Below are 24,319 nucleotides of genomic sequence, written 5' to 3'. Positions count from 1 at the left end.
ACCATATTTGTTCAAAGGAAAAATAAGGAAATGAGAGTCTCAGGCAGAACATAACAGATATTGTTTTATTCTTACTCTTTTGAATTGTTTACAGTGTGTCCCACAGAGAGCTCCAATGGCAAGGGGTGTGACAGGGAATTCATTGAGCCAGCAACAACCAAAACAGAATCCAGGGGTGGGAATGAATTACTGGAGCCTTCAGCAAAAGGACTGCTAGTGATCAACTTGCCCATTCCTGACCTTTAGTTGATCAAATGGGAATAGGAAGAGGAAACATGAAAGGATTCTGTGTTAAGGAGGTGAACTTGGTAACTCTGACCTTGACTGGGGATCAAGGTGGTCAGAGGGAACAAGCAAGGTTAAAGCCTAGGTTTTCAGCAGCTTGTGCTAGGGGCCACTTTGAGAGGGATGGGGATATGGCAATTGGTGGGGGTATTGGTGAAGGGACACAATTGTAAACAGGGAGGAAATAAGGGCAATGAACATGGTGGGAAAAGTCCTTCCAAGTGGCCAGAGTGTGGAAAGGGACAGGCAGGTGCATTCATTCTGTCCAGTCCTTCTTAATGGACAGGTTCCATTCCCAGGTGAGGTGGTCCTGCTTGTCATCATCAGTGAAGAAGGACTTGGTGTGGTAGGTGCCTCGTGCCAGCATGCCCTTGGGAGCCTCCTCGATGGGGGTAAGAAACTCGTACTCTTCTGGCCGAGGCCCGTAGCTGCCAACCATAAAGGTTACTTTATCCACTAGGAAGAAAAAAAAGCTTATTAGGGAAGGAGTCTGATAGAGGACATAGATGCCGTGAACTTCAGAGTTTGTGTTGCAACTTATGACAGAGCCAAGAGCAATAGTTTTCAAGTCTGGATAAATATCAGTTTTACCTGAACAGTTTTTTTTCTTAGTTAAAAAAAAGAAGTGTTTTTTTTAATATGTGTATAGTTTACTTTGTCTTCCTCACACAGGCTATGGAAATCTGCCAAGGGTTTCCCCAAATCAATATTTTTAAGAAGAATTATATTTTATTTTGACTCTTAGAAAAATTGGGGCTCTGTACCCTAAATCAATAGGGACCATGACCCCTTGGAGGAGATGTAGTAGAATAGACCACTGAAAAATCCCAAATACACTGAGACCTGAGTTCTAATTTCAGCCCTGCAAAATATAAGCCCATATTTTTGTTGTCAAACAGCATGTATTTTTAAAAATTATTTTTTAAAAAAATAATTGTACATATTTATGTGGTAGTGTGGTAATTTGAAGCATGGTATAATGATCAAATCAGGCTAATAAGCACTTAATTTTCTTTATTTATTAGTTCTTTGTGTTGTAAACCCTTGAACTCCTTTCTCCTAGTTCTTTATAAAATATACGCGGAAATGCTATAATTATTGCACCTTCCTGCAGTACAGAAGAGTAATACTCATTCTTCCTATCTAACTGTGTTTGGGTATTTATTATTAGACCTCTGTGCATTCCCTCTTTCCCTTCCTTTTTCAGCCTATAGTGATCACTCTTCTACTCCCTACAAGCAGGAAATCACTTTTCATGTCTCCACGTGAGCAGAACATGTAGTATTCTTCTTACTGTGTCTGCCTTAATTTACTTGGCATATTGTCTTACGTATGTTGTTGCAAATGACAGGAATTCATTTTTCCAAAGTCACATGGCATTTCTGGGCCTCCATTTCTTTCTCTGCATAACAAACTCCACATATTTTATATCCATAGGCTGTCATTCTATGAACATGTCAGTTGGGAGAGATATGGTAACAATTTATGGTCAGAATAGGCACAATTTATGGGTGAAATAGGGTAATAAAAGAGGAAAAGAAATAACTTGATAAAAAAGGTGAAAAATTATTAAAAATGGTGTAAATAGCCAACCAAATCTACCTAAGGGCAAGAAATTTGAATAAATTTCTTAACACAGCAGGTTAAGCTGGCTTCCATGACACGGCATTCCATATAGCCGCCAGCTGAGTCCCTGATGTTCCACTTTGGGTCAGGTCCCTGGGCCTAGCAAAGTAATGGAAAATGGGGAATGGCCTGTATTATTGGGCCTCTGCCTGTGGGCCCCTACTTGTCAAGGCTCCTGGCTTGGTCTGACCTAACCCAGATATTGTGGCCATTTGAAGAATGAACAAGTGGATGTAAGTTCTCTGTCTCTCTGTCACTCTGGCTTTCAAGTAAATAAATATATTTTTAAGTAGTATAAAATAAAGGGGAGAGGTAGAGTAGTAATATTTAGTTGACCTCTAAATGGCAAGTTTGAAGTTATAGCTGCAGAAATATAATTCTCCTGTCTGTGTGAATCAATTTAGTCTGGACATGCAAAAGGAAAATTAAAATGGAGCTGATTTTTCTTGAGACTGGGTGTTGGGAAGGCCAATCAGTATCTTTCAGGTCGACTGTCTTCCCAAGGATTTAAATGAATTGGTTCTGTAGTTCATACATGTTTATCAGACATCTTCTGCCTTGTCCTTTGTTTATTAATTTGGTGAAATTGGCCCCTGCTTTTCTTTTTCCTGCGCCTGGGAAGAGAGTCCTGAAGATGAAAACAAACTGTGAAAGTGCTTCTGTTACTTCTCTGCCTTATGTTAATGGAAGCAGACTGAAGGAGGTTCCCAAAGCAGGATGCCAACACCAGCAGAGTAAGCAGGGCTGTGACGTTACTAAATTATCAAACAGGCCTTTACTGTGTTGTATGTCAATACTGTGTTGTATAACAGTACTGTGTTGTACTGTGTTGTATTTGGTATTACACCTGTGATCTACTTTTTTTTTTCTTTACTGTTGAGGGTATATTTATGTGCTTTATTGTGTCCCAAACTGCCTTGGTTGCACTTCTCCTATGTGAATAATGATGTTGGATTCCAGAAGCTGAAGGCTAGAGGTCAGTGGATGATGCCATCTAAACTAGAGCTCCTGAATGCTGGCCTGGCATTCATATTTATGTGGACCTTTTCCTAGAATGAGCATCCACAGCTTTTATCAGATTCTTCTGTGAGTCTGGTTGTCAGTGATTCAAAGTTTCAGTATCAGAAAGAAGCAGTTTTTGGGGTATAAGAATATGAAGTGTGAGATCCCTTACCTTTCATCCCAGTCCGGTAGGTGTGCTGAACATACTTCAGGCCCGACACGATGTCCTTGTTCACCTGTAGAGGGGATAGATCCAAGCAAGTGACATGACAGAGATACCTTGATTTCCTTCATCTGTCATGGCGGTCCTACCTGGCTGACTCTTCTGTGAGGCAGAAAAGGCTGAAGACTTACTTCAGGGTAAATGTCCCTGTAAACAGCTGGGAGGGTAGTGAAGCAGAATTGGAGAGAGGAGATCATAAGGCTCAACATTGCCAATCTGATTTTAATTGTTGACCGTGGTGATTTTTATTGTTTTAGAGGAGACGGGCATTCAACGAAGACATTGTCTCAGCATTCTTTAGCGTAACTCTCTCTTGAGTTCCACCTTCCTGAATACTATGGAGAGACCCTTTTTGTCTTAGGAAAGATTATAAAAATACCAATGGAACATATTGTGTAAACATCTAAAAACCTCAGAGATGATCTACCTACCATGTGAAAAACAAATAACAAGGAGAAAACCTGTAATGGAAAATCGGATCTAGAATGTTCTGTGCCTGCAGTGTAACTGTGACCGAAGGCTGGAGGTGAACAGATGGTCCCTACAAAAGCTCCTTTTCCCGAAAACCATGGGGGAAGCTGCTTGCGTCTCGCAAGCATTTTAGACTTGTCATTTTCAGATGTTGTCTGGGATTTTACTACTTTCCCAAGCCTTTTAAAGAAACAATGAAAATATAAACAGTCAGAGAACTTTGTTGTTCCATGATTCATTTCACCTGGGACTGAACTGGGTTGTCTATTAATTTCAGAGTGGTCATGTCTGTGCAAACAAATTAAACTGAAAATTACGTCATGAGCTGAAGGTCTCGGTTAACTATTCAGCAATATGAATCAAAACAATTTCCAATAATTTTCCCTAACAAGTAACTAGGGCTCCCTTTTTGTTTCAGAGGCAACATTTGAACTAGTAAACCAGAACTATCATACAACCAGCTCAGGTTCTAGATAGTCTGGATGAACCTGTATTGTGAGCCTACCAAAACAGGGAAAATAACTCCATTAAACAGACTGTGACAAAATGAAATCCAGACTTTCTAGTTACTCTCAGATGTAGGTCATAGGAACAGGGGAAAGAAATGCTTTCCAAAGTCCCTTAGCTATCTCCTTGTCTGATAGGAAATATGGTCTGATAGAAAAGATGCAAAGATTTGTGTCCTTTTTCTGCCACTCCATAGATAGTTCATTCAATTCAAATGCTTGGGGCAGGAGTAAAATAAAAGTATGAATATTCATAGTGTCCTCTTCTTCTGCCATACCTCCCCACTAACTCCTATCTAGGAGGACCGAGTCTTGTTGACATGAAGGAAAGGATGGCAGAAGTTTGTGATTGCACAGTTCCCTGAGAGGGAGAAGAGAAGAAGGTTGGGGTTTGAGAAACTGAAAGAACTATCTTGTTAGAGTAGATTTTTAGAGAGCATTATAAAATCTGGAGAACGAGAAGGAAATTGAGAGATGCTGACAGAGAATGAAAGAGAACTTTAGGAGATGTCACCGGTGTTATAAATACAGATTTTACTGGGAGTTTTCCACATGTTATCTGTGAAGAGATTGCTCTTCAGCCATTTTTGATTTTCATCTGGCATTCCTTGCAACTAAAGCTCCATACTGGGACAGCCCACAAGGTTGTTGAGCTTTACTGTGGTTATACACACTGCAGCCTCTCTCTTGTTAGAGACATATTAGATGTCTGCCATCGGTGAGATTTGGAGTACCGTGGCTTCCTTCCCCTGGACCCCAATGTGTAACCCTGACCAAGGGAACCACACCTTTGTGCTCCCATTCAACCTCCCCACCCATGCAAAACACATGTGTTCTGGAATTTCCTTATCTTGTTCTCACCAGTGTACCCGTTACCTTTCATTTGATGAAAATTGGCTTGCCATAGCATTTTAAAACATAAAAACTGAGCAGATGTGTAACACATTTGAGAAATAATTAGATACAATGCCTTATTAGACTCCTTCATGATTCAGTAATAAATGACAAGAAACAAGTAAGTGAGCTGTGGTTCAGTGCCAGTTATAGAGTTGGTGTCACCAAGTATTTCCAGGCTGAGATTATTTTGAGACCTATCTGTATGTGGTGGGGAGGGATTGTCCCACAACACTGAATCACATCCTGCCATTTAGGGACCAGCATTCCAACAGGGCACAGGGAGTTCCCCTGGAGGGAGCTGAGGCCCTGGGGGAAATAGCTGGGTGGGAATTGGGATAGCCAAGGCAAACAGAAACCAGGAGGCACAAACAGTGCTTTTCTGACTTATTTGTTTTCAGACATGAGATTATTTTTTTTTTCTTGTGATTTCAGTCACTCATTGGGATATATACCCGTTCATCACAAATGAGTGTATTCCTTACTTAGTTTTGCTGTCAGCCCAGTCACACCTGCTCCACTACTATAATAGAAAGTTCTGGTTATTTAGCAAACACCACATTTCCTGAACAAGTCCCTGTTTTTTTTTTTTTCTATTAAATGTTTTATTCACTTATCTACCTCTTGACATACATTCACTAACTAGCTGCCATTTGCAAAGTTTGTGTGAAATTTGGGAAGAGGTGTGCAGGATGTCTAAACAAGGAAGACTACATCCAAATGGCACAATAAGGAAGCAGTGTGTGCCTCAGGAGAGGTAATATGAATCCACAGAAGGAGGAACTCCTTCGCCTTTAGTAATCCTTGGGGAGTTTAAGATGTCATGACTGTGAAAAGGCCTAAGGCAAGAGTGTGTCTCAACATGTAGAACTCAGAGTTGGGAAGAGAGCATTCCAGGTGCTGCTGACTGGATAGAAAGAAAGGAAGCAAACAAAAAGTGTGCTAAGGCCATTATCCAAAAAAGCCAGTCATTGATGATAGGAAGATTTCACTTCAGAAAACACACAGGGCAAAAATACTTACTTTGAAGTTAATCTTGACTCTGTATTCAGCACCTTCCTTTAGCACAAAAACTTTTTTTTTGAGAGCTTCAAGGTCACCTGTAGAAGAGGATTTGAAAAGCATATATGTTCTCAGAAGCAAAAATGCAGAGACGTGAAGGAAATCTTAGAGCCAGAGCCACTTTTGGGGCCTGTATGAACAGCACGGTCCACCAGGCCACCAATTCAGAGTTTTTATTAGTAGTCCTTGAACACACACACACACACACACACACACACACGCGCGCGCGCACGCGCCCCTCCTTCTTGTAATGCCTGTAATCTTGTAGATTATAAAATCTTTTATGAAAGGAACATGATATCCTTCCCTAAATTTTATAGCAGTATTATCAATGACTTGTGAGTATCAATCTTTTATAACTGTCATTCCTTAAAAAAAAAATAAAAACAAGAGTCTGAGCTATCTTTTTATTCTGTCTGTTGAAAATGATAGCAGATATGGGATCAAATGGAGAAGTGATTAAACATGTGCTCCCAGCTCTCAAACAAAGAAATATAAGAAAATGATTATTTGTTTTTATGGACTTGGTAATGTTTGTGATATTTTCTAAGTTTTAAAAAATATACTGTATGAGTCCTTTTCATGATTATAGCTAAATATTCTTTCATGTGCTTTTGTGTTTGTGTGTACAATTTTATTTTTCTTAAGGGAGATCACTTACATTACAAAAGCTTCAAGATTCATAAAATTGGAAATGGTAATGCCTTTCTGTTTTTTTTTCCCTCAATGGGAATCCTTGTCATTTGACGTCCAGCAGTGTGTGCATGCATGTGTGCCTGTACACAGCACAGTCGTGAACATGGTTGCCACCAGTGTTTATGCCAATTGGCTCTGGTTTCACACAGTTGAGCTCTGAGTCTGAGTCCTGGTGAGAGCTCATGCGTCTCTCCTGGGGAGATGCTCGAATGTGCGGGTAGCCAGGTGTGTATGTCTGCTCTAATGATTTCAGTGGAACAGGAAATGTGTCTTCTCAGCTTCTGATTTCCTCATTCTGAAAAAAAGTCTATATAAGGTAAAGAGCGGCTCTGCTTTGAGAAGGGAACTGCCTTCTGCTGAGTTTACTGTTGTCAAGTCATGCTTCGCAGTCTCTGAAGAGTCCAATGTTTGAATTTGTCAACAACCTGTTTCCACTAAAGACCTGTTTTTCATGCCAGCAGCTTAGGTGCCCCTCTGCTCATTCCTTAAAGATGTCCACTTAAGGCCAACATCCACTTTGCAGTCTCAACACGTAACTCTTAGGACAAACCTTTTAAGGTGAAACAAAAATCATGTGAATGGGCATGCCTTCAGTAGGGGAAATCTGCTGTTTAACAGAACCCAGTGCTTTAGGTGAAAACAGTAAACATTTAACACTGGAATTACTAGTCTTAGAGTAGTAATTAATTGGCTAATTAGTAATTAATCAGTTAATTGCTGATCTAAGACTTGGACTGCTTCTCACCTTCAAGTGTTCTATAGCTAATATGCAACTCTGACTTTCTCTCATGTCAGAGTGCATGGATAGCAGAATTTAAAAAGCCATAGCTTGTTTCTCAGTATTTCTTTCTATAATCTTTATAACATGACTAGCAATTCTATTATGTGGAGATATAAATTTGATCTAAACATGGTACAAGTAAATGTATCAAATATAGATGTCCCTTCTCCAATGAGATAACACTAGAAAATGGGCTTTTCATTAAACATGATGAATGCTATACACTCTAAGAATAATAATGTGTGAATTGGTCCCAGCATATGCAAGAATATGTTTCAAATGTTCACGCAAAAGCAGAATAAAAGGTTTTGACTTCGGTGTATTTAGAAATAATGTATAATTTTTCATAATATGCATTTTCCATAATTTTTTAAAGACTCCTTGATTGTGTCTTCTGTCTGCTGATTCACTCCCCAGATGGTTACAGCAACCAGGACTGGGCCTCACAGAAGCCAGGAGCCTGGAGCTCCACATGAATCTCTTGTGCAGATGCAGTATCTTTAGCTGCTTTCCTAGGTGCATTAAATGACAGCTGGCTTGGAAGTGCAGCATCCAGGACTATAACTGGCACTCATATGGGATGCCAGTGTCTCAGGCGGCAGCTTATCCTGCTGTACCACAATGTTGGCCCCAATATTTTTTTAAAACTAAGAATTATGACTGATTTTTCAGGCTGATCCGGTTAAACCCTGGAGCTAGGAAAACCGTGAGGAGTCTCCCACAGTGATGACAGGGACTCAAATACTTGAACCATCATTTGCTGCCTCCCAGGGTATGCATCAGCACAAGCTGGGCGGGACCTCAGTCCAGGCATTCTTACATGGGATGAGGGCATTCCCCAGCAGAAGCATCATCTGTTGCCCCACAAGCTGCTGTTTCAAACTTGTCATTCCATCTCTCACAAACTCCCTTGTAGCTCTCTGAATTAACCTTTCTAGAATTTCTTTTTGCTAGTGCAAGGGAGAGAAATCCCATTCTCCATGGAATATCTTGGGCCTCCTCTGCATAAGAAAGATATATCTACTTACCAGTAAGGTCCATGGTGATTGGTCCTGGAGCACTCTCACAAACGAGGGTCAGCCGGGTGACAGTGACGTTGGGGGCTGTTGGGTCTGCAGGATTAAAAGGAAAAGTAAGCACAGGGAGGATATGTGTGTGTGTGTGTTGTGTGAGTGTAATGCATGCACCTTGAATGGGAGAAGAGGGGTATATCAACATAAATGTGACACACTATCTTGAACAGAAATGGAAATACATGCAGAAGTATCAGATTCACCTGGTTTTGTGGGGGATGACATTGTAAATGATGATTCCCTTGTAAGTGATGTTGACCTTAATGATCAACATCAAATATTTCATACTTGGCTATGGGTAAGATACTCTACTAGGTGGGCATTGTCTGTTCATCTCTTTGGGCCATGTCTTGTTATCACATTGTGTATATGGAGCAGGTGAATGGATAGGGTGAGACAGAGAAGAGGAAAGGGAAGACAGAGAAAAATGTGAGAGAATATGGAGACATGGGAATACCGTTCTAGGTGGTAGTCTAGAATTCTTTCTCATGCCCATGACTTGCATCTTAATTCCAAAGCAGATTTAATAACAGAAACCATAACCTGATTCAGCATGCATAAATCGTGTCACACCCTCTTAATTTGGGAAGTATTTAGAACTCTTTTCTGTTGCATGGATGAAATAAATGTCTTATCTGGGGCCTGCCACTTGCTACCAACCCAGCACACACACACACACACACACACACACACACACACATACACACACACACATACCTGCTACCACAGGGCCATCTCCCAGCAGTGTTTTCTTGTACTTAGTTAAACTTTCGTCATCTTTGTCCATCTCCTGCAGTTCCTTCAGAGACTTCTGCGGTGGAGGCTTGTAGTTGAGCTTGCTGTCCAGCTCGTCATCATCCTCCACCACCTGGGGCTCTGGGTCATTCTCAGTCATTGTCAATCTGTTTCAGAGAAAGCAAACATGATAGTACTTTAGCCAACAGCCAGTGGATACGAAAATTCTTGGTGAGGCTGCTATTAGTGCCGCTCTTGCCCTAGTGGACTTTTATAATCATCTCTGACAGTCCATGTTTTTCCTTAACTTGGCCTCATTGTGTTTCATGAACTAATGATGTAATGTATTCCAGTCATTTCTCTGAACTGCCTGGATTTCTCTGTACTCAATGGGTATTTCTTAGTCAATATAATAGACAAGAAAAGGAAAAAAAACTCAACTGTGAATAATATTTTGTGAAGAAGAAATACTCTATTTCTTGTGAAGCAACACAAGAAATCCCAAACAATAGCCAAGATCAAATAGTTAGAGAAGTTGTCTGAGTCCTTCGAAGTTAGCTAGTAGTCCAGTGTCAGAGATTTCAGTGTGTGCTATCTCGGTTACTTTGTAAAGAAATGAACAGAGCAACTGGCAAAGGGGATAGTTCTTTGCATTAACGGAATCTTTTTCTGAAACACCTGGGAATGTTCCCACCTCAGGAAGAGAGGTGGAACTCTGATAGCTGCCTGAGGAATCAGAATGGTGTGCAGATCCACCCAACCAACACTGTGAAAAACTCCTTGGGCATGCACAACAGATTCCACATTTTTTTTTCAATGTCCCACAACGCTTAGATAGTTCAAGCATTTGGTAATTTTCATTCGACTGATTTGTTTAAAGATCAATTCGTATGAAATACAGCAAAATAGCTAGACTCTTCACATTCCTCTCAACAACATTGCAAAGTTTTGTCCTTTGCAGTCTTCTGTTTGTCTTCTCTTTCTGGACTCACTTCCCTTTGAGTCTTTACCTTGTCTTCTGAGGCTTTTAAGGCCACACCCAAGTGAGACCTAGCGTTTTCTTTCTTCCATCATCATCTACACTTGCTTTGGTTGAAGCATTGAGAGGAAAATCTCAAAAAACAAAATCTTTGTATAATTATTAAAGATTGAATAATAGATACACTTTTCCCCCCTTAGGACATGTATAGTCACAGCTTCACAGAGCTGGTATGAACTCTCAGAGGTGATATGTTCTTATTGTTGCCTCTCAGTCAGTGAAAAAATTGAAATCTACAGGCTGGGAGTGTTGCCCAAACTCACACAACTAGATGAGATGTAGTATGCTAACCAAGAGGAAGAAATCCCTGCTGGAAATCCCAGGCTGTATTCCTGTAATCCTGGGAGGGGGTTCCAAGGAATTATCCGGGCCAAGAGATCATTTTCTGATTTCCCTTAGTTCTACCTTTGGAATAACTCTCTTTCTTGCTTTCATTCCTCCTAAGACAGTATTTTTCTCCCATGATCCTGAGTGACTTGGCAAAACTTTATCAAGTCCCCTGAGAATGATGATATCTCCAGCCAAAATTTGATCTGGTGTGGCGTTTCAGTGTCACTATCATTGACAATGGGTAGAAAATGATTTGGAAATGAAGCCAAAACAAAACAATTTTAACAGAACCCAAAATAGCAATAATAAACAAAGGAAGAAATGAAATCCCTTGGCTCATCAGTTCTCTTCCAGGTAAACAGCAAGCCAATTAACTGACTCCGAAGAGTGTTGCAATGTCCAGGTCCCAGGTCTGCGTCCTGAGCAGGAAGGAAACACGTAGGCTGGTTCCATGGCAACTTTTGCTTATGATGAAAACCTGGCACCATGCAAACTGGCAACAGCAGAATGAGTTCAGTGACTAACTCCGCTTATATTCCAAACCACACTCAGAGAAAGTGAATGAACTGGCTGGAAAAAAAAATAAATCAAAGGATGCAATGGGTGGGTGTTGTGAGTAGTTTAGATGTAAACCAGTTCAAACCAATCAGAGAATACTGGACCCCCTCTGTGACCTCAGGAGGCCACGGAGGTAACTAAGGCGGTGATCACAGAACATCAATCAGGAAGGCTATTGACGGATGAGGGCATCTGATCCCCAGGGGCAGCTCTTCCTGGTGCATCTTGATGCCAGCAAGTCACCCTGTTTGGTTTTTGGTCATCGAAGAGTCAGATCACACCAAAACACTGGCTCAGGGTGATTGCATTAATCTGCTGGGAATTATAATTATGCAGCTTCATATCCAAACTTTGGGGAGAGGGAATGAAGAGATGAATATATAGAGATGATAAATATAGAAAGATGATCTAGGTAGATAGGCACACAGATAGTTGATACAGAAAATCCAGTCTAAGAAAATTGCTAACTTTTATGTGACCATCAGCAAATCATTTTAACCATCATCTAGATCGTCTTCTGATTTCACATCTGGGGTTTTTGTCCATTCTATGTTCTCTTGATTCATTGAAAATAGATTAACAGCTGCTTCATAAAATGACATTGAAGGGTGGATAAGAGTGCAGTGTAAAATTGTTGATATCAAGAGCAAGACATTCAGGATCATATTAAAGTGACTTGGCCTAATTGCAGCCTAAAGAAAAGAAACATGAGACCAGCTGATGCCAAAATAGCTTACCCTGAAAGTTAATTTTAAAAAGACAAAAATTTATTAACACAAAAAGTAAAGGACTGGAAAGTGGTTCTCCAGGAAAGCCTTTTAAGGCAACAGTAAGATCATAGCTATTTGATTAGCACCTACTCTGTATAAGATTGTCTGCTTCATCGCACACTGATGTTTGAGTTCCTTTTTAGAGTGGAGAAGGGGCTGGAAGTCAGGTAATACAGTCGTAATAAATTTCTGAAGTCCTTCATGGACTTTACTGGAATCCAAGGTCTCCATTTTAGGCGTATAACCATGAAGCAACTCCCTGGAAATATGAAGCTGAGTTAGGTGTTGTAGAAAGAGGTTATTTTTCCATGAAGCATGGTCAGGTTAGTGCGACAAAACTTAGCTGCCAGCTCAGGATCATGTCCCTCTATCCCAAATGCAGACTATGTAAAAACAGAGGGAATCAGGTAACATCTGGCAGAGGTAAGAGGGTGTGTGTGTGTGTGTGTGTGTGTGTGTGTGAGATAGAGCCTTACAGAAGAGGAGCCTGGGTGTATAGGGAACAGTCCCCTAGGGACTGTCTATCTAATTTTGTCAGTCTATCTAATTTTGGATAATTATCCCTTCCCAGTGCTTAGCCATGCATGGAATTTGCTTCTAGCTCTCCTAACTAAGCTGTGCCTCCCCTCCTCCCCTGAGCAAATGTTGCAACCATTGTGGGTCTTGCTCTTTTCATATTGGTCACCAAAGATGAGAGCATATTATCTCTAGATACTGTGCTTGTCTAAGACTTCTATCTGATGATTTCTCCTGACTCCTAGTCACATGCCACCTAAGTTACCAGATGTCTATTAATCTTTTTTCACTGGTAAGTATGAGAGTATCTTGCATAACATCTATCTCTTTTACTACTTAAAATGTATGTGAGGGATAGGATAGACACACCTACAAATCAGAGTGTCTAGGTTCTGGTTCTTTCTGGCTCTTCTCTATATTCTAGTTTCCTGTTAACATTTACTGTGGGAGATTGTAGGTCATCGCTCACATACTTGGGAACCTACCACCTATGTAGGAGGCTTGGATTGAGTTCCTGGCTCCTCGCTTCCTGTGGTGGCCATGTGTGTACTGAATCAGTGGAAGGCAGATCTCTGTTTTTTGCTTTTCAATTAAATAAATAAAAATTTTGAAAATAAAATGCATGTGAATTCCCAAAGTTCTGCATTTTGATTTTTTACCATATTTTTTTACTTATTTTTTACTTATTTTTTCTATTCCTTCAGCTTTTTTAAGTAACAAAGGATAAAATAAAGATGGTTACTGAACTCTAATCATGAAAACAAACCTTAGCAATTATGTGCTACGTACTTTATAGGCACTGTGGCACTAGATATTTATAATATTATAAGGAGGCTATCACTTTTGCAAATGCAGGGTCAGCTCAGTATGGAAAATTTCAACTACACAGGCACTTAAAGTTTCTATTCATAATATGATCCTATACATCGTGAGAAGGGAATGGTTTACACTATAAGGACCAAGTATTTTTTTTTTTAAGATTTATTTATTGTTATTGGAAAGTCAGATATACAGAGAGGAGGAGAGATAGAGAGGAGGATCTTCCTTCTGATGATTTAACTCCCCAAATGGTCACAATGGCCAGAGCTGAGCTAATCTGCAGCCAGGAGCCTGGAGCCTCTTCCGGGACTCCCACTCGGATGTGGGTTCCCAAGGCTTTGGGTTGTCCTCGACTGCTTTCCCAGGTCATAAGCAGGGAACTGGATGGGAAGTGGGGGCTGCTGGGATTAGAACCGGCACCCATATGGGATCCTGGTGTGTGCAAGGTGAGGACTTCAGCTGCTAGGCTACCACGCCAGGCCCAGGACCAAGTATTTTGAAGGCATATATTTAGCAAGAGAATAACAGTCATAATATAAAAATGCCTTCAGTGAATCAATTTGAAACATTTTCTTGCATACATGTAATCTGTAAAATGTTTTGATTTACATATAGAGGGTAGAAAGGTCTCTATAATTAAAAAAAAGACAAAACACATTTGTCATTTAGTTACCACCTCTTTAAAAAAAAAAACAAAAACAAACAACAACAACAACAAAAACCCAGAATTTGGGGCTGGTGTAATGGCTTAGCTAGCTACTCTTCCACCTCCAAGCACTGGCATCTCATGTGGGATTTGGTTCATGTCCCAGAAGCTCCACTTCCCATCCAGCTCCCTGGTTATGACCCAGGAAAAGCAGAGCAGGATGGCCAAAAGCTTTAGGACTCTGCAGCCATGTGGGAGACCTGAAAGAAGCTCCTGGCTGTGGATTGACTCAGTCCAGTCCTTGCAGCAATTTGGTTAATACCAGTAGCTGGAAGATCTTTCTCTCTGTCCTTCTCTATATAAATCAGCCTTTCCAATGGAAAGAAAAAAAATCTACTCTTTAAGCACACATACCAAGTAGAATATTATTGTATATTGTACTGAACTTTTTCAAAATTTACCTCTGGGTAACCTCAGATTATTTCAAAGCCCTAGTCATAAACAGTACGGAGTCTTCCAATAATTTCTCAAACTATATGGATAGGTATACATACATATGTATATATGTGCTTATATAGAAGGTTTCATATATCAGTTTTCTTGTTTTATCCTCCCATTTTCCGGGTGTTGCAGAAGAGAGAACAGGAACTTTAAGTGAAATTCTAGGGTGTCTTCTAATCCCGTCATCTAAAGAAGGACTGATTTTATTACTGATACTAATTATAAAAGCAGGCGCATATCAAGTGTCTTCTTTTAGTTTTCCAGACAACTTTCTGGTCAGGCATTGCCATCACTCCCTTTCTACAACTCCCATTCAGCAACTAGCATAGAAGGACATGTCCTGGGGAAGGGGCACAATCCGTGTTTGAGCCCAGGTGGTCTGACTTGGAGGCATCCTGCTCTATGCTTCAGTCGGCAGTTATGATGAAATCAAAGTGTGTTTATCATCTTGGGACTCCACCTGGAGCTGCACAATCGCAGGCACGTGCTTCCTTGTAGTCTGCAGGGGCAGCTTTAGCAAAGCAGGGAAATGTCACTGACATTTGTCACAGGACAGTTGCAGGACAACTCTGTCCTGGGTTGCCTTGTACAAGTTGCTTAACTTCTCTGGGCTTCAGTTTCATCCTCTGAAAGGAAATCATTGCATTCAATCACTGAGGCCGCATGTTAACCCAACACTGTTAACACTCCCCAGTTTGAAGAAAATGGTGATGTGAGAAAGAAGAGGAAGTGAAGGTTGAGGAGAAGCCAGCCCATCTGCACAGAACATTGTGGCCAGGCTTTTCTCACCTCCCTCTGCTGTAACAGAGAGGGTTTGTTTTTGATTGTGGCTTTCTTCTTGACTTTCTCAGAACCAAAGGAAAGGTGAGATGGAGAACTATGACTGTCACATACACAACAAGATGAATGTGGAGCCTCCCTCTTGGGCTCCAAAACACACATTGCTCTGTTTTCATGTGCTTAGTGGTCCATCTACCTCTATATTTTACTTCATCATCTGTGTGATGAATTCTCCCACCCGCATGTTTGCTCTTTAACAAAGCTTTGTTGAGCATTTAGGTATTCTGAGATGGGAACTTAATCTTCTCAGGCCCAATTAAGATGCCAAAGCAAATTAGGGTGGTTACTCACTGCATGCACAGGACATGGGACAAGTCAGGATTTTGGCTTGAAAATTTAGTGACATTTTCAAGACTCTGAAAGTGAAAGACACTGGAGATACAGCACGCCTGTCTGGTTCATTAACATGGTTCCAAGTGAGCTGAGGGGAAGAACAAGCAAAACTGTAGTGTTTCAAATGAAAATCAGATGGACCGAGTCACCTGGTTATAATTCAGAAATAAATAATTTTCTGTCTTCTGGAAAATAAACAATGTGTCAGATGAACCAGGTTTTAAAATCCACTGAGCAATGAATTTACTACAAGCCTTGAGCAATTTATTTACCTTGTTGAGTCTCAGTTTTACCAGCAGTAAAGTGGGAATGAAGATTCTTTAAAGGGCTGAAGGGTTGGCGAACACATACAAAAATTCATGGACTGTAATGCTCAATAGTAGATGTTCAATAAATGCTTGCTCCTGTTCCCTTTACTCTTCTCTGCTTCAACACTGTTTTGTGGCACAGACTGAGAGGATCTAGGTAGCTGGCCACCTAGACACCAATGCTTTCTCCCAGATAAGAGCTACCTACGATCACTCCTTCCTTCTCAAAATAGGTTCTACCTCTTTAGGAGTATGAAGAGAGAAGAAGTTCTGGGAATTGCAAGAACTTTTTTTTTATATATAAACCAACTCAATCCTAAAGGGAACTATCGCTATTATATTTATTTTTAAAACTTCCACAGAAACAATTTGATTTTAGATTTTATTTACTGCTCCCTTTCATGATGGAATTCAGATAGTCACTTTGTGACTGATGAGGAATATCATATAGGAATATATTATAGGAATATCTCTGGCAAAATGCTGTGGAGACTTCACTCTGATCCCCAAGCTCAAGCTCAGAGATGATGCTCTATGGTGTATGTGGACACACAGCCCTGAGTATCAGACTATGAGATAGAAGTGGGAAAGGGAGAGAAAGAGAAGCAACGGAAGGGAGAAGACAGGAGGGGAGGAGGAGAAAATAAGAGGCGGAAGGGAGAGAAAAAAGAGGGGAAGACACAGTGAGTACAGGGGATGAAGGAGTAGAAAAAGAGAGTAAAAGAGGAAGGGAGAGAGGGAAGGAGAAAGAAGGAGGAAGAAATATAGAAGGAACACAGTAGGGGATTTCCCAATCAATAGCACCTTAGAAGCATCAGCATTCTCTGTCTCCTCACTCCACCCGATTATCTTCTGCCCTGTCCTATTGGCCGGTCCAGGGCAGATCACAAGGAACTCTGAAAGTCTGGTGATATCTCAAGCTCATTTGAAACTTGAGTCTGCTTTGTTGCCTGCCTGGTGCTGCGGAGCATATGAGGACTCCAGGTTAACCTTTCAAGAGAGCAGATGTCCTGGTGCAGTCCTCTCTGTACCCAATACTGCCCAGCAGCAATGCAGCTCTTTTTGGGCTGCTCAAGGCTGCTCCCTTCCACCACGGCACCAAGAAGGACATCCACACTTCAACTGTGGCAGGGAAGGACCTAACCAGTACCTGAGAGCACAGTATCTTGTTAGGTGCCACAGACACAGTCATCAAGCATCAATCCAGCAGAGGATACAAATCATTCCAAGCATAATTTCAACATTTCCCCTTTGTTGCAAGAAATCCTTTCTTGCCTGTGCATTCACAGTGTATTCTTCTAACCAAACTCTTTTGCAAACAATCCTAAGGAAGAGTGTGTTAAGGAAACTAGCACTAGGCAAAAAACAAAAAACAAAACAAAACACCCAAAAAACCAAAAAAACTACAATTCAAGAACTCAATGCAGTTATAAATGCTTTAAATTAGCCTGAGACCTTAGACAGAAGTTAAAGATAAGTTTTAGGATTACTTGTGGTCTTAGAGAATCAGAGCTTGAAAATCCAAGTGAGTTTTACCAGCTCGGTGGTGAAAAGCACAGTATAATACAGTAGAGTGACTCAATGTACTGTACTGAATGAATTAATGCTATTGAAGTTCCAGGAGCAATAAGACACTTATCTCTGGTTATGGCAGTACAGACTTTAGTTCAAAATTCAGGAAAAAAAATATTTGTCCAGGCACAAGGATGCTCAACATGTGTTATTGGAGAAAATTATTTCCATGAGACATGTCCTAAAATGCCATTCTGTGGTATTATAACTGTTGATGCTCTTTTTTTTGTATTTATTTCTTCTTGCTGGGTCTAGTCAAATCACTTAACACTTCTGAGCTTTGATGTTTTCTTTTTTTCCTTTGATTTTTTATGTTCATTTGAGAGGCAGATGGAGGGGATGAGAGAGAGTGAGAGAGACAGCAAGTGAGCTACCCCATTTGCTGGTTCACTCTTTCAATATCCATACCAGCCAGAATAGAAACCAATAACCATGGAGGCCAGGAACTTAATTTAGGTCTCCCCTAAGGGCATCAGGAACCTTACTACTGGAGCCATCATCTCCTCTCTCTCTCAGGATCTGCAGAGGAGGGGCAGAGCCAGGACTCCAACCCAGGCACTCAGAGCAGACACTGTGGCCCAGGGGCACATTTTAACCACTGGGTCAAATGCCTGCCCCATGATTACAGTTTAAAAGCTTCAAACGGCAGCCCTGACACAGATGCTCTACGAAGGTGTCTCTCTGCTTAATTATATTCCCTAGGGTTTCTCTCTTACAGCTAGCTAGCTGGACTCTGTAATATATCATATTCCCCGTAAATTTTTTTTCCCAGAATGACTTGGTTGTGCTGAGCTTCAGTGAAAACAGACCCTTTGTGATGTTCCGTGCTCTTCCTTAGGGACAAACTCATGATCTCTGTAATAAGGAAAGAATCCAAAATGCAGTGTCTGGAAGATGCCTGCCAGTGTTTGGCTGGCATGGTTGTTCGGCATGTGTTGAACGTATACAACACAGATACAGACTGAGTTTAGCTTATTTCAAAATTCCACACATTTCCCGAAAGAATGAGACACTGTCTTTAGGGATATCTTCCAAATGAAACAAAACAAAACAATGAATGGATTAATGTCACCTGCAGGTGACTGGACACCCCCAGCCAACAGATCAACAGCAATTTGTTAATTTTCCTTGCTTGACTTCCCTTGTTGATCATTCCTGCAGTAAGAATGCAACAAACTGACCCTAATTCCAATGATTCTGAAGCTTTGTAACAGATCTGTATATCAGCCAGTCACTGAAATATAATATACATAATCTTGTAAACTTGCATAAAGGACTGTCTAAATGTATCAGACTTTTGCTGCAAGTTGCTGTAGGTCCATAGTTACACCACAAACCCTCATTGTAGAATTACTGGCTGAGTACTCTGAAAGGGAAGAAAATATTTCCAGTCACGTCTGAAGCATGTCTCCAAATGGCCAAAATCCAGCATGTCCTAGCTATGCCCACTTGATTTTTTCCAACACATGCGTCTTTCAGGTATGATTCCTTTTCTGCCATGTTTGCTTTTAGTTCTCGGAGATGCAAAGGATTACTTGTTGGCAACAACGATTGTCTTTCTTCCCATCCCTCTTCAGGAATTCAATGCACAGTTTGTGTTGAAGATAGAAATCCCATTGCGTTTGGCACTTCCCCCTTGATAGTCAAGTCCATTTTACTCTAAGAGAGAGCTTCATTATGCAACTCCATTATACCACCAGTTGTTCTTTAGCAGAAAACAGCTTAATGTTTGACAGCTCTGAACTACTTTTTCACCCACTCTTTTAAACAGCCTGCTGCAAAACAGGAAACCACACATCGCCACCCCAGCACAAGCCACCCCACCGTCTACCAACGCCTCCCCTATCAGTTGGGATCTGCAGCGTCTGCTTCTGTGCCTAGCCAGATGCCTGCTCCCACCTTGTAGGAAACCCCTCGAGGCACTCCCTAATGGCTACGTTCCCAATCCTGTAAAACATTCAGAATTTCAGCTACAGCAGTTCTTAGCGGACCGTGCCCTCTTCCTTGGAACTGCCTGCCTGAGTCATCGCGACCACTCCTTACTCTGACTTCCTCTTCTCTCTTCTCTGCAGTTTTAGTACATTCTTATCACAAAGTTTGCTTAAAAATAAACTGGAGAAGGCAGCTGCCTCATGCACAGATTCCCCGCATTGCTCCTGCCCACCAGGAGCCTCCCTGACCCCAAATGTGTTTCAACTTACATGTTCAGGACTTCACGTCTCTGTCCGGGATGCTTCTGTCTCTCAACTCTGACTTCTGAGTACTGGCAGTTAGAACAGGAAGGAAGTTAGAAAAAAAAAACTGTTATAAACCTACTTGAAGAGGAAGCCCGGGACTGTCTCAGATCCTGTTCGTTTGTACTGCCTATCTCTTCATCAGCCAATTCAGAACAGCGTTCTCGTCAATTAATGGCACATGTGGTAGCATGGCAGCCCATGTGACATGGGTAGGCATGAATGTGCCTACTAGGGTATGGGGCCTCTAGCCATGAGGATTATGAATAATTGTGCAGCTATGTCTCCAATTCAAGTTCTCTGAGTGCATAAGCCTAGGAAGGCAAGCAATCTCAAACTAGTAGCAAAAATTCACATGGGTTCTACTTTGTATCATTGACTTCTGTGCCTGCTGGGCTCCCGCCAGCTTCTTTATCAGCCAGATATGTTGAAAGTTTGCTGGCAGAGAATGCGAAGTGAAAATGATGAGTGTGAACTGCATATACTTGCTCCTAAATTTAGAAATTTGTCCTCAAAACAGATTTTTTTGAAGTTTTGTTGGTTATAATTTCAAGATGAAGTTCTTTATTGTGCCACAAACAACCAGTGTTGTTTTCTAGTGTTTGGGTTTTTTTTTTTTTTTCGTTCAAATGAAAGAGAAACAAAAAGCTAAAGTGCTTGGAAATGTGGATTGCAAAATAAAGTAAAATTTCATTAACTTACAGTTCTCTCAGAATTTGTGCTAAAATTGATTTTTGTATCACATTTGAGGAAATGGCATATGATGTGACTTAAATGGGAACAAGTTACAAGGGCCATATTTAAACCTTTTGAGGAAACTAAGAATTTTTAATGTCCAAATCACATTTATTCTATTAATTTTATTCTGTATTGCTGTTGCCAATAAGAAGTAATTATTTGTACTAACAGATGATATTTGCACTGTACTGATGCATGAAAGCATGTAGAAAATGCATATTATAAAAAGAACAACTCAGCATGGACTTTTAAATTTTTTGCACCAAAATAACTTACCTTTAATTCCGTTTCCCATAGACTTCTTGGAATTAAAAACTGTTGTTTGTTGAACTAATCAAACAAATATATTTGGAGAAACTGACTTTTTTTCCATCTAGATGTATTTTATTTTCTTCAGTTCATTTTGTAAGTTGATGCATATATTTTATCCCTGAAGTGAGTGAATTTGAAATGAACATTTGCTGTGAGAAAAAAGATTATTCTAGAAAATATAAAAATATAATGGAAAGCAGTGAAATACTAAAAGCCAAATATAGATGTAGTATATACATTTTAAAATACTAAAGATAGAAGAGAACCCTTTAAACAAAGTATGTGATTTAATTATAAATGAAAGCAAGTCCTAATAGGCATGGAATGCAGGTACTCTTAGCTTTGCACTGTCAGGAGGGAACACTGATTCTTTCACTATGTTTGTTGAACATCTCTTTTCTTCCACGTGCTCTTCTAATCTCTGGTGTACAGTATTGGACAACAAAAAATTGCTGTTTTCTTATAGAATTTGTGTTCCAGTAGGAGACAGTTACTAATTGGACCAAGAAGGATATAAGAACAATGGTAAAGTCATTTCTCTTGCCTTTAGGGAAGACTAATATTAGTAGCCAAATATGACATTTTTCTTTCTGCTAAACCCAGTGTGTCTTCACAAGTTTCCTCTAATCTTTAAAGGTTTATTTTTATTTGAAAGGCGGAGAGAAAAAGGGAGAGAAAGAGAGAGAGAGAGCCTGCTTTATTGCTGGTTTACTCCCCACATGGGCATGACAGTACAGGCTGGGCCAGGCCAAATGCAGGAGCCAGGATCTCCATCTGAGTCTTTCACGTGTATGGCAGGGGCCCAAGTACTTGGACCATTATCCACTGTCTTCCCAGGTCATTAGCAGGGAACTGGATTGGAAGTGGAGCATCTGGGACTTAAAATGGTACTCACGGTCCCATCGCCATAGCCTAGTAGCTTAAGTCCTTGCCTTGCATGTGCTGACATTCCGTATAGGTGCCAGTTCTAATCCCGGTGGCATCACGTCTCATCCACCTCCTTGCCTGTGGCCTGGGAAAGCAGTCGAGGACAGCCCAAAGCCTTGGGGTCCTGCACCCACATGGTAGACCCGGAAGAAGCTCCTGGTTCCTGGCTTCAGATCAGCTCAGCTCTGGCCATTGTGGCCACTTGAGGAGTTAAATAAATGGACAGATCTTCCTCTGGCTCTCCTACTCCTCTCTCTGTATCTGACTTTCCAATAAAAGTAAATAGATCAATAGATAAAATGCTGCTCACATGGGATTCTGGCATCACAATTGAGTCTAATCCACTATGCCACAATGGCTGTCTCTTGGGTACTTTTCTTAGCCTAGTTCTTTAGACATAGACATCGGGGGACATGGAAGCCACCCAAGTGTCTACGAAGACAGTGCATATCTGTGCAATGTGTTCATTTGTGGAGAAAGCAAACGGTCATCTTAAAAGGATTGGCATTTACTGATTTAGATCCTCATGATGAAACAATGCTTGATTTTCGGCAAAGTTGGAGGGCCTCTGCCAGAGTCTCCTAAGATAGCTTCCAGCACGGCAGTCAGGACAGACCCCTCAAACCCACCATTCCTCATGTCCTTTTATTGTAGATTGTCATTCATATTTCTTTATCACCTGGAAAAACTGCCGTGCAGAGACTCCTTTAAGAGAATGAGTGGCAGATACCTCACCCCAGCCCGTGCTGACAAATGTTATGTAACCTGACTCTCTTCCACATAAATGTCTACAAACAAGGAAATGCCTGCTGTAATAATAATGTCCTTACTTCAAGTACATTAGCACCTCAATGTGAAATGAAATCAACACACTTTGCAAACCTGTAAAAGAATTTCCAGGAAAAGCAATCAAACCTCTGAAATATTTTCTTGCTTTTCTTTGGCATTATTATAGATTTAAGTGAGGGGCCTGGTATGGCAGCCTGGCAGCTGAAGTCCTCACCTTGCATGTGCCAGGATCCCACGAGGGTGCTGGTTCGTGTCCTGGCTTCTTCACTTCCCATCCAGCTCCCTGCCTGTGGCCTGGGAAGGCAGTGGAGGACGGCCCAAAGCCTTGGGACCCTGCACCCGCGTGGGAGACCCGGAAGAGTCTCCTGGATTTGGATTGACTCTGCTCTGGCTTTTGAGGTTTCTTGGGAAGTGAATCAGTGGATGGAGGATCTTTCTGTCTTTGCTCTCTCTGTACATCTAACTTTCCAATAAAAGTAAATAAATCTTAAAAAAAATTGAAGTGAGGCTGGTACAATGGCAGTGTATTAAGTCTCTGTCTACTGTGCCAGCAGCCCCCTGTGGGTGCTGGTTCCAGTTCCAGCTGCTCTACTTGTGATTCAGCTCTCTGCTAATGTGCCTGGGAAAACAGTGGAGAATGACCCAAGTGTTTGGGCTGGGCCCTTGCACTCACATGGGAAACTTGCAAGAAGCTCCTGGTTTTGGCCTGGCCCAGCCCTGGCTGTTGTGGCCATTTGTAGGGTGAGTCAGTAGGTGGGTAATCTGTGTAAAGTTAGAGAGAGAGAGAGAGAGAGAGAGAGAGAGAGAGAGAGAGAGAAAGTGAGTGGCAAATTCTAAGTAAATCTTTCGCAATAGCTGGAAAAAGGAACAAGTGACAGCCGAGTGTTGAGACTTGCCTTTTTGGCATAGACATATTTTGTAGAGGCTACAGACAGTCAGTGCTCATAGAAGGTGTTCTCCCCTGGATGCTATCCATTCTGAAATGTATCCACACTGGACTCACAGTGGCCTTGGACGGGCGAGAGAACTACTGCTCAGAAAGGCACCCTGGTGCAGGCAGTGTATTCTTGGACCTGTGGTCTTAGTTCTTAGAATTATCTCTTCCAGACAAGATGACTTCAGCATTCAGCCTTGCTGGATGGATTGGAGAAAATGTTGAATAAAGAACTCAGCAAGAAATATGCTTAATAAGTGGTTCAGGCTGAGAAATATTAACATCATCATTATTTTCATATTGTATTTTGATTTTTTAAATTGCAGGTTAAATATTAGAAGGGTTGATTAGAGTCAGTTTTCACCTGAGTTCTCACAATAAGTTCACATATGGAGGTATCTCAAAAAAACTTATAGAAAGATGAAATTAAAATGTTCTATCTTGATGCAAAATATTTCGAGATCTATGCATGTATGGGCATCTTCATGTATGGAGATGTGTATTTATTATAAATATATATTTAATCATGAAAACACCTTACACGGATTTAAAAAATGTTTTTACCTGAAATGAGTTCATGTTTTTAATTCCATATTTTCTCCAGGAACCTTTGTTTGTTTGTTAACATTTATTTATCTAGTTGAAAGATAGAGTTGCTGGGAGAAAGGAAAAGATAGTGACAGAAATTTTCTATTGGTTAGTTCACTCACTGCTATGCCAGGCTAAACCCAGGAGCCTGAAACTTAATTACGGCCTTGGCAATGGATGCAGGGACCGAAGGACATGACCTTCTGTCACT

The 24,319-nt window shown here is 40.9% G+C and overlaps 2 protein-coding genes across 2 annotated transcripts in view; one reads left to right on the top strand and one right to left on the bottom strand.

Moving 5' to 3' along the window:
• PDE6H (phosphodiesterase 6H) overlaps positions 1-24,319 on the top strand; it is a 129,151-nt gene that overhangs the window by 90,008 nt on the left and 14,824 nt on the right. The window contains exon 2 of the mRNA XM_004592587.4: positions 2,530-2,645. Coding sequence (XP_004592644.2) covers positions 2,629-2,645 — 17 coding nt within the window. The 5' untranslated portion in view covers positions 2,530-2,628. The remainder of the gene's footprint in view (positions 1-2,529; positions 2,646-24,319) is intronic.
• ARHGDIB (Rho GDP dissociation inhibitor beta) lies at positions 52-19,940 on the bottom strand. Its single transcript, XM_012929091.3, has 6 exons — positions 19,788-19,940; positions 9,337-9,521; positions 8,575-8,658; positions 6,031-6,107; positions 3,086-3,149; positions 52-741 (listed from the first exon to the last, which is right to left on the bottom strand). The coding sequence occupies exons 2-6, from the start codon at positions 9,512-9,514 to the stop codon at positions 542-544; spliced, it is 603 nt and encodes a 200-aa protein (XP_012784545.1). The 5' UTR covers positions 9,515-9,521; positions 19,788-19,940; the 3' UTR covers positions 52-541.

Source organism: Ochotona princeps, chromosome 27 (assembly GCF_030435755.1).
Source record: "Ochotona princeps isolate mOchPri1 chromosome 27, mOchPri1.hap1, whole genome shotgun sequence".
Taxonomy (NCBI): domain Eukaryota; kingdom Metazoa; phylum Chordata; class Mammalia; order Lagomorpha; family Ochotonidae; genus Ochotona; species Ochotona princeps.
This window is presented reverse-complemented; position numbering and strand designations above follow the sequence as displayed.

Bases quoted from the DNA above. Each gene is read 5' to 3' on its own strand.
- ARHGDIB (XM_012929091.3), bottom strand. From the start codon at position 9,514: ATGACTGAGAATGACCCAGAGCCCCAGGTGGTGGAGGATGATGACGAG. The intron at 8,659-9,336 runs GTATGTGTGTGT...TTAATCCTGCAG, and splicing joins AGATGGCCCTGTGGTAGCAG to ACCCAACAGCCCCCAACGTC. The intron at 742-3,085 runs GTAAGGGATCTC...TTTTCTTCCTAG, and splicing joins CTACCGGACTGGGATGAAAG to TGGATAAAGTAACCTTTATG.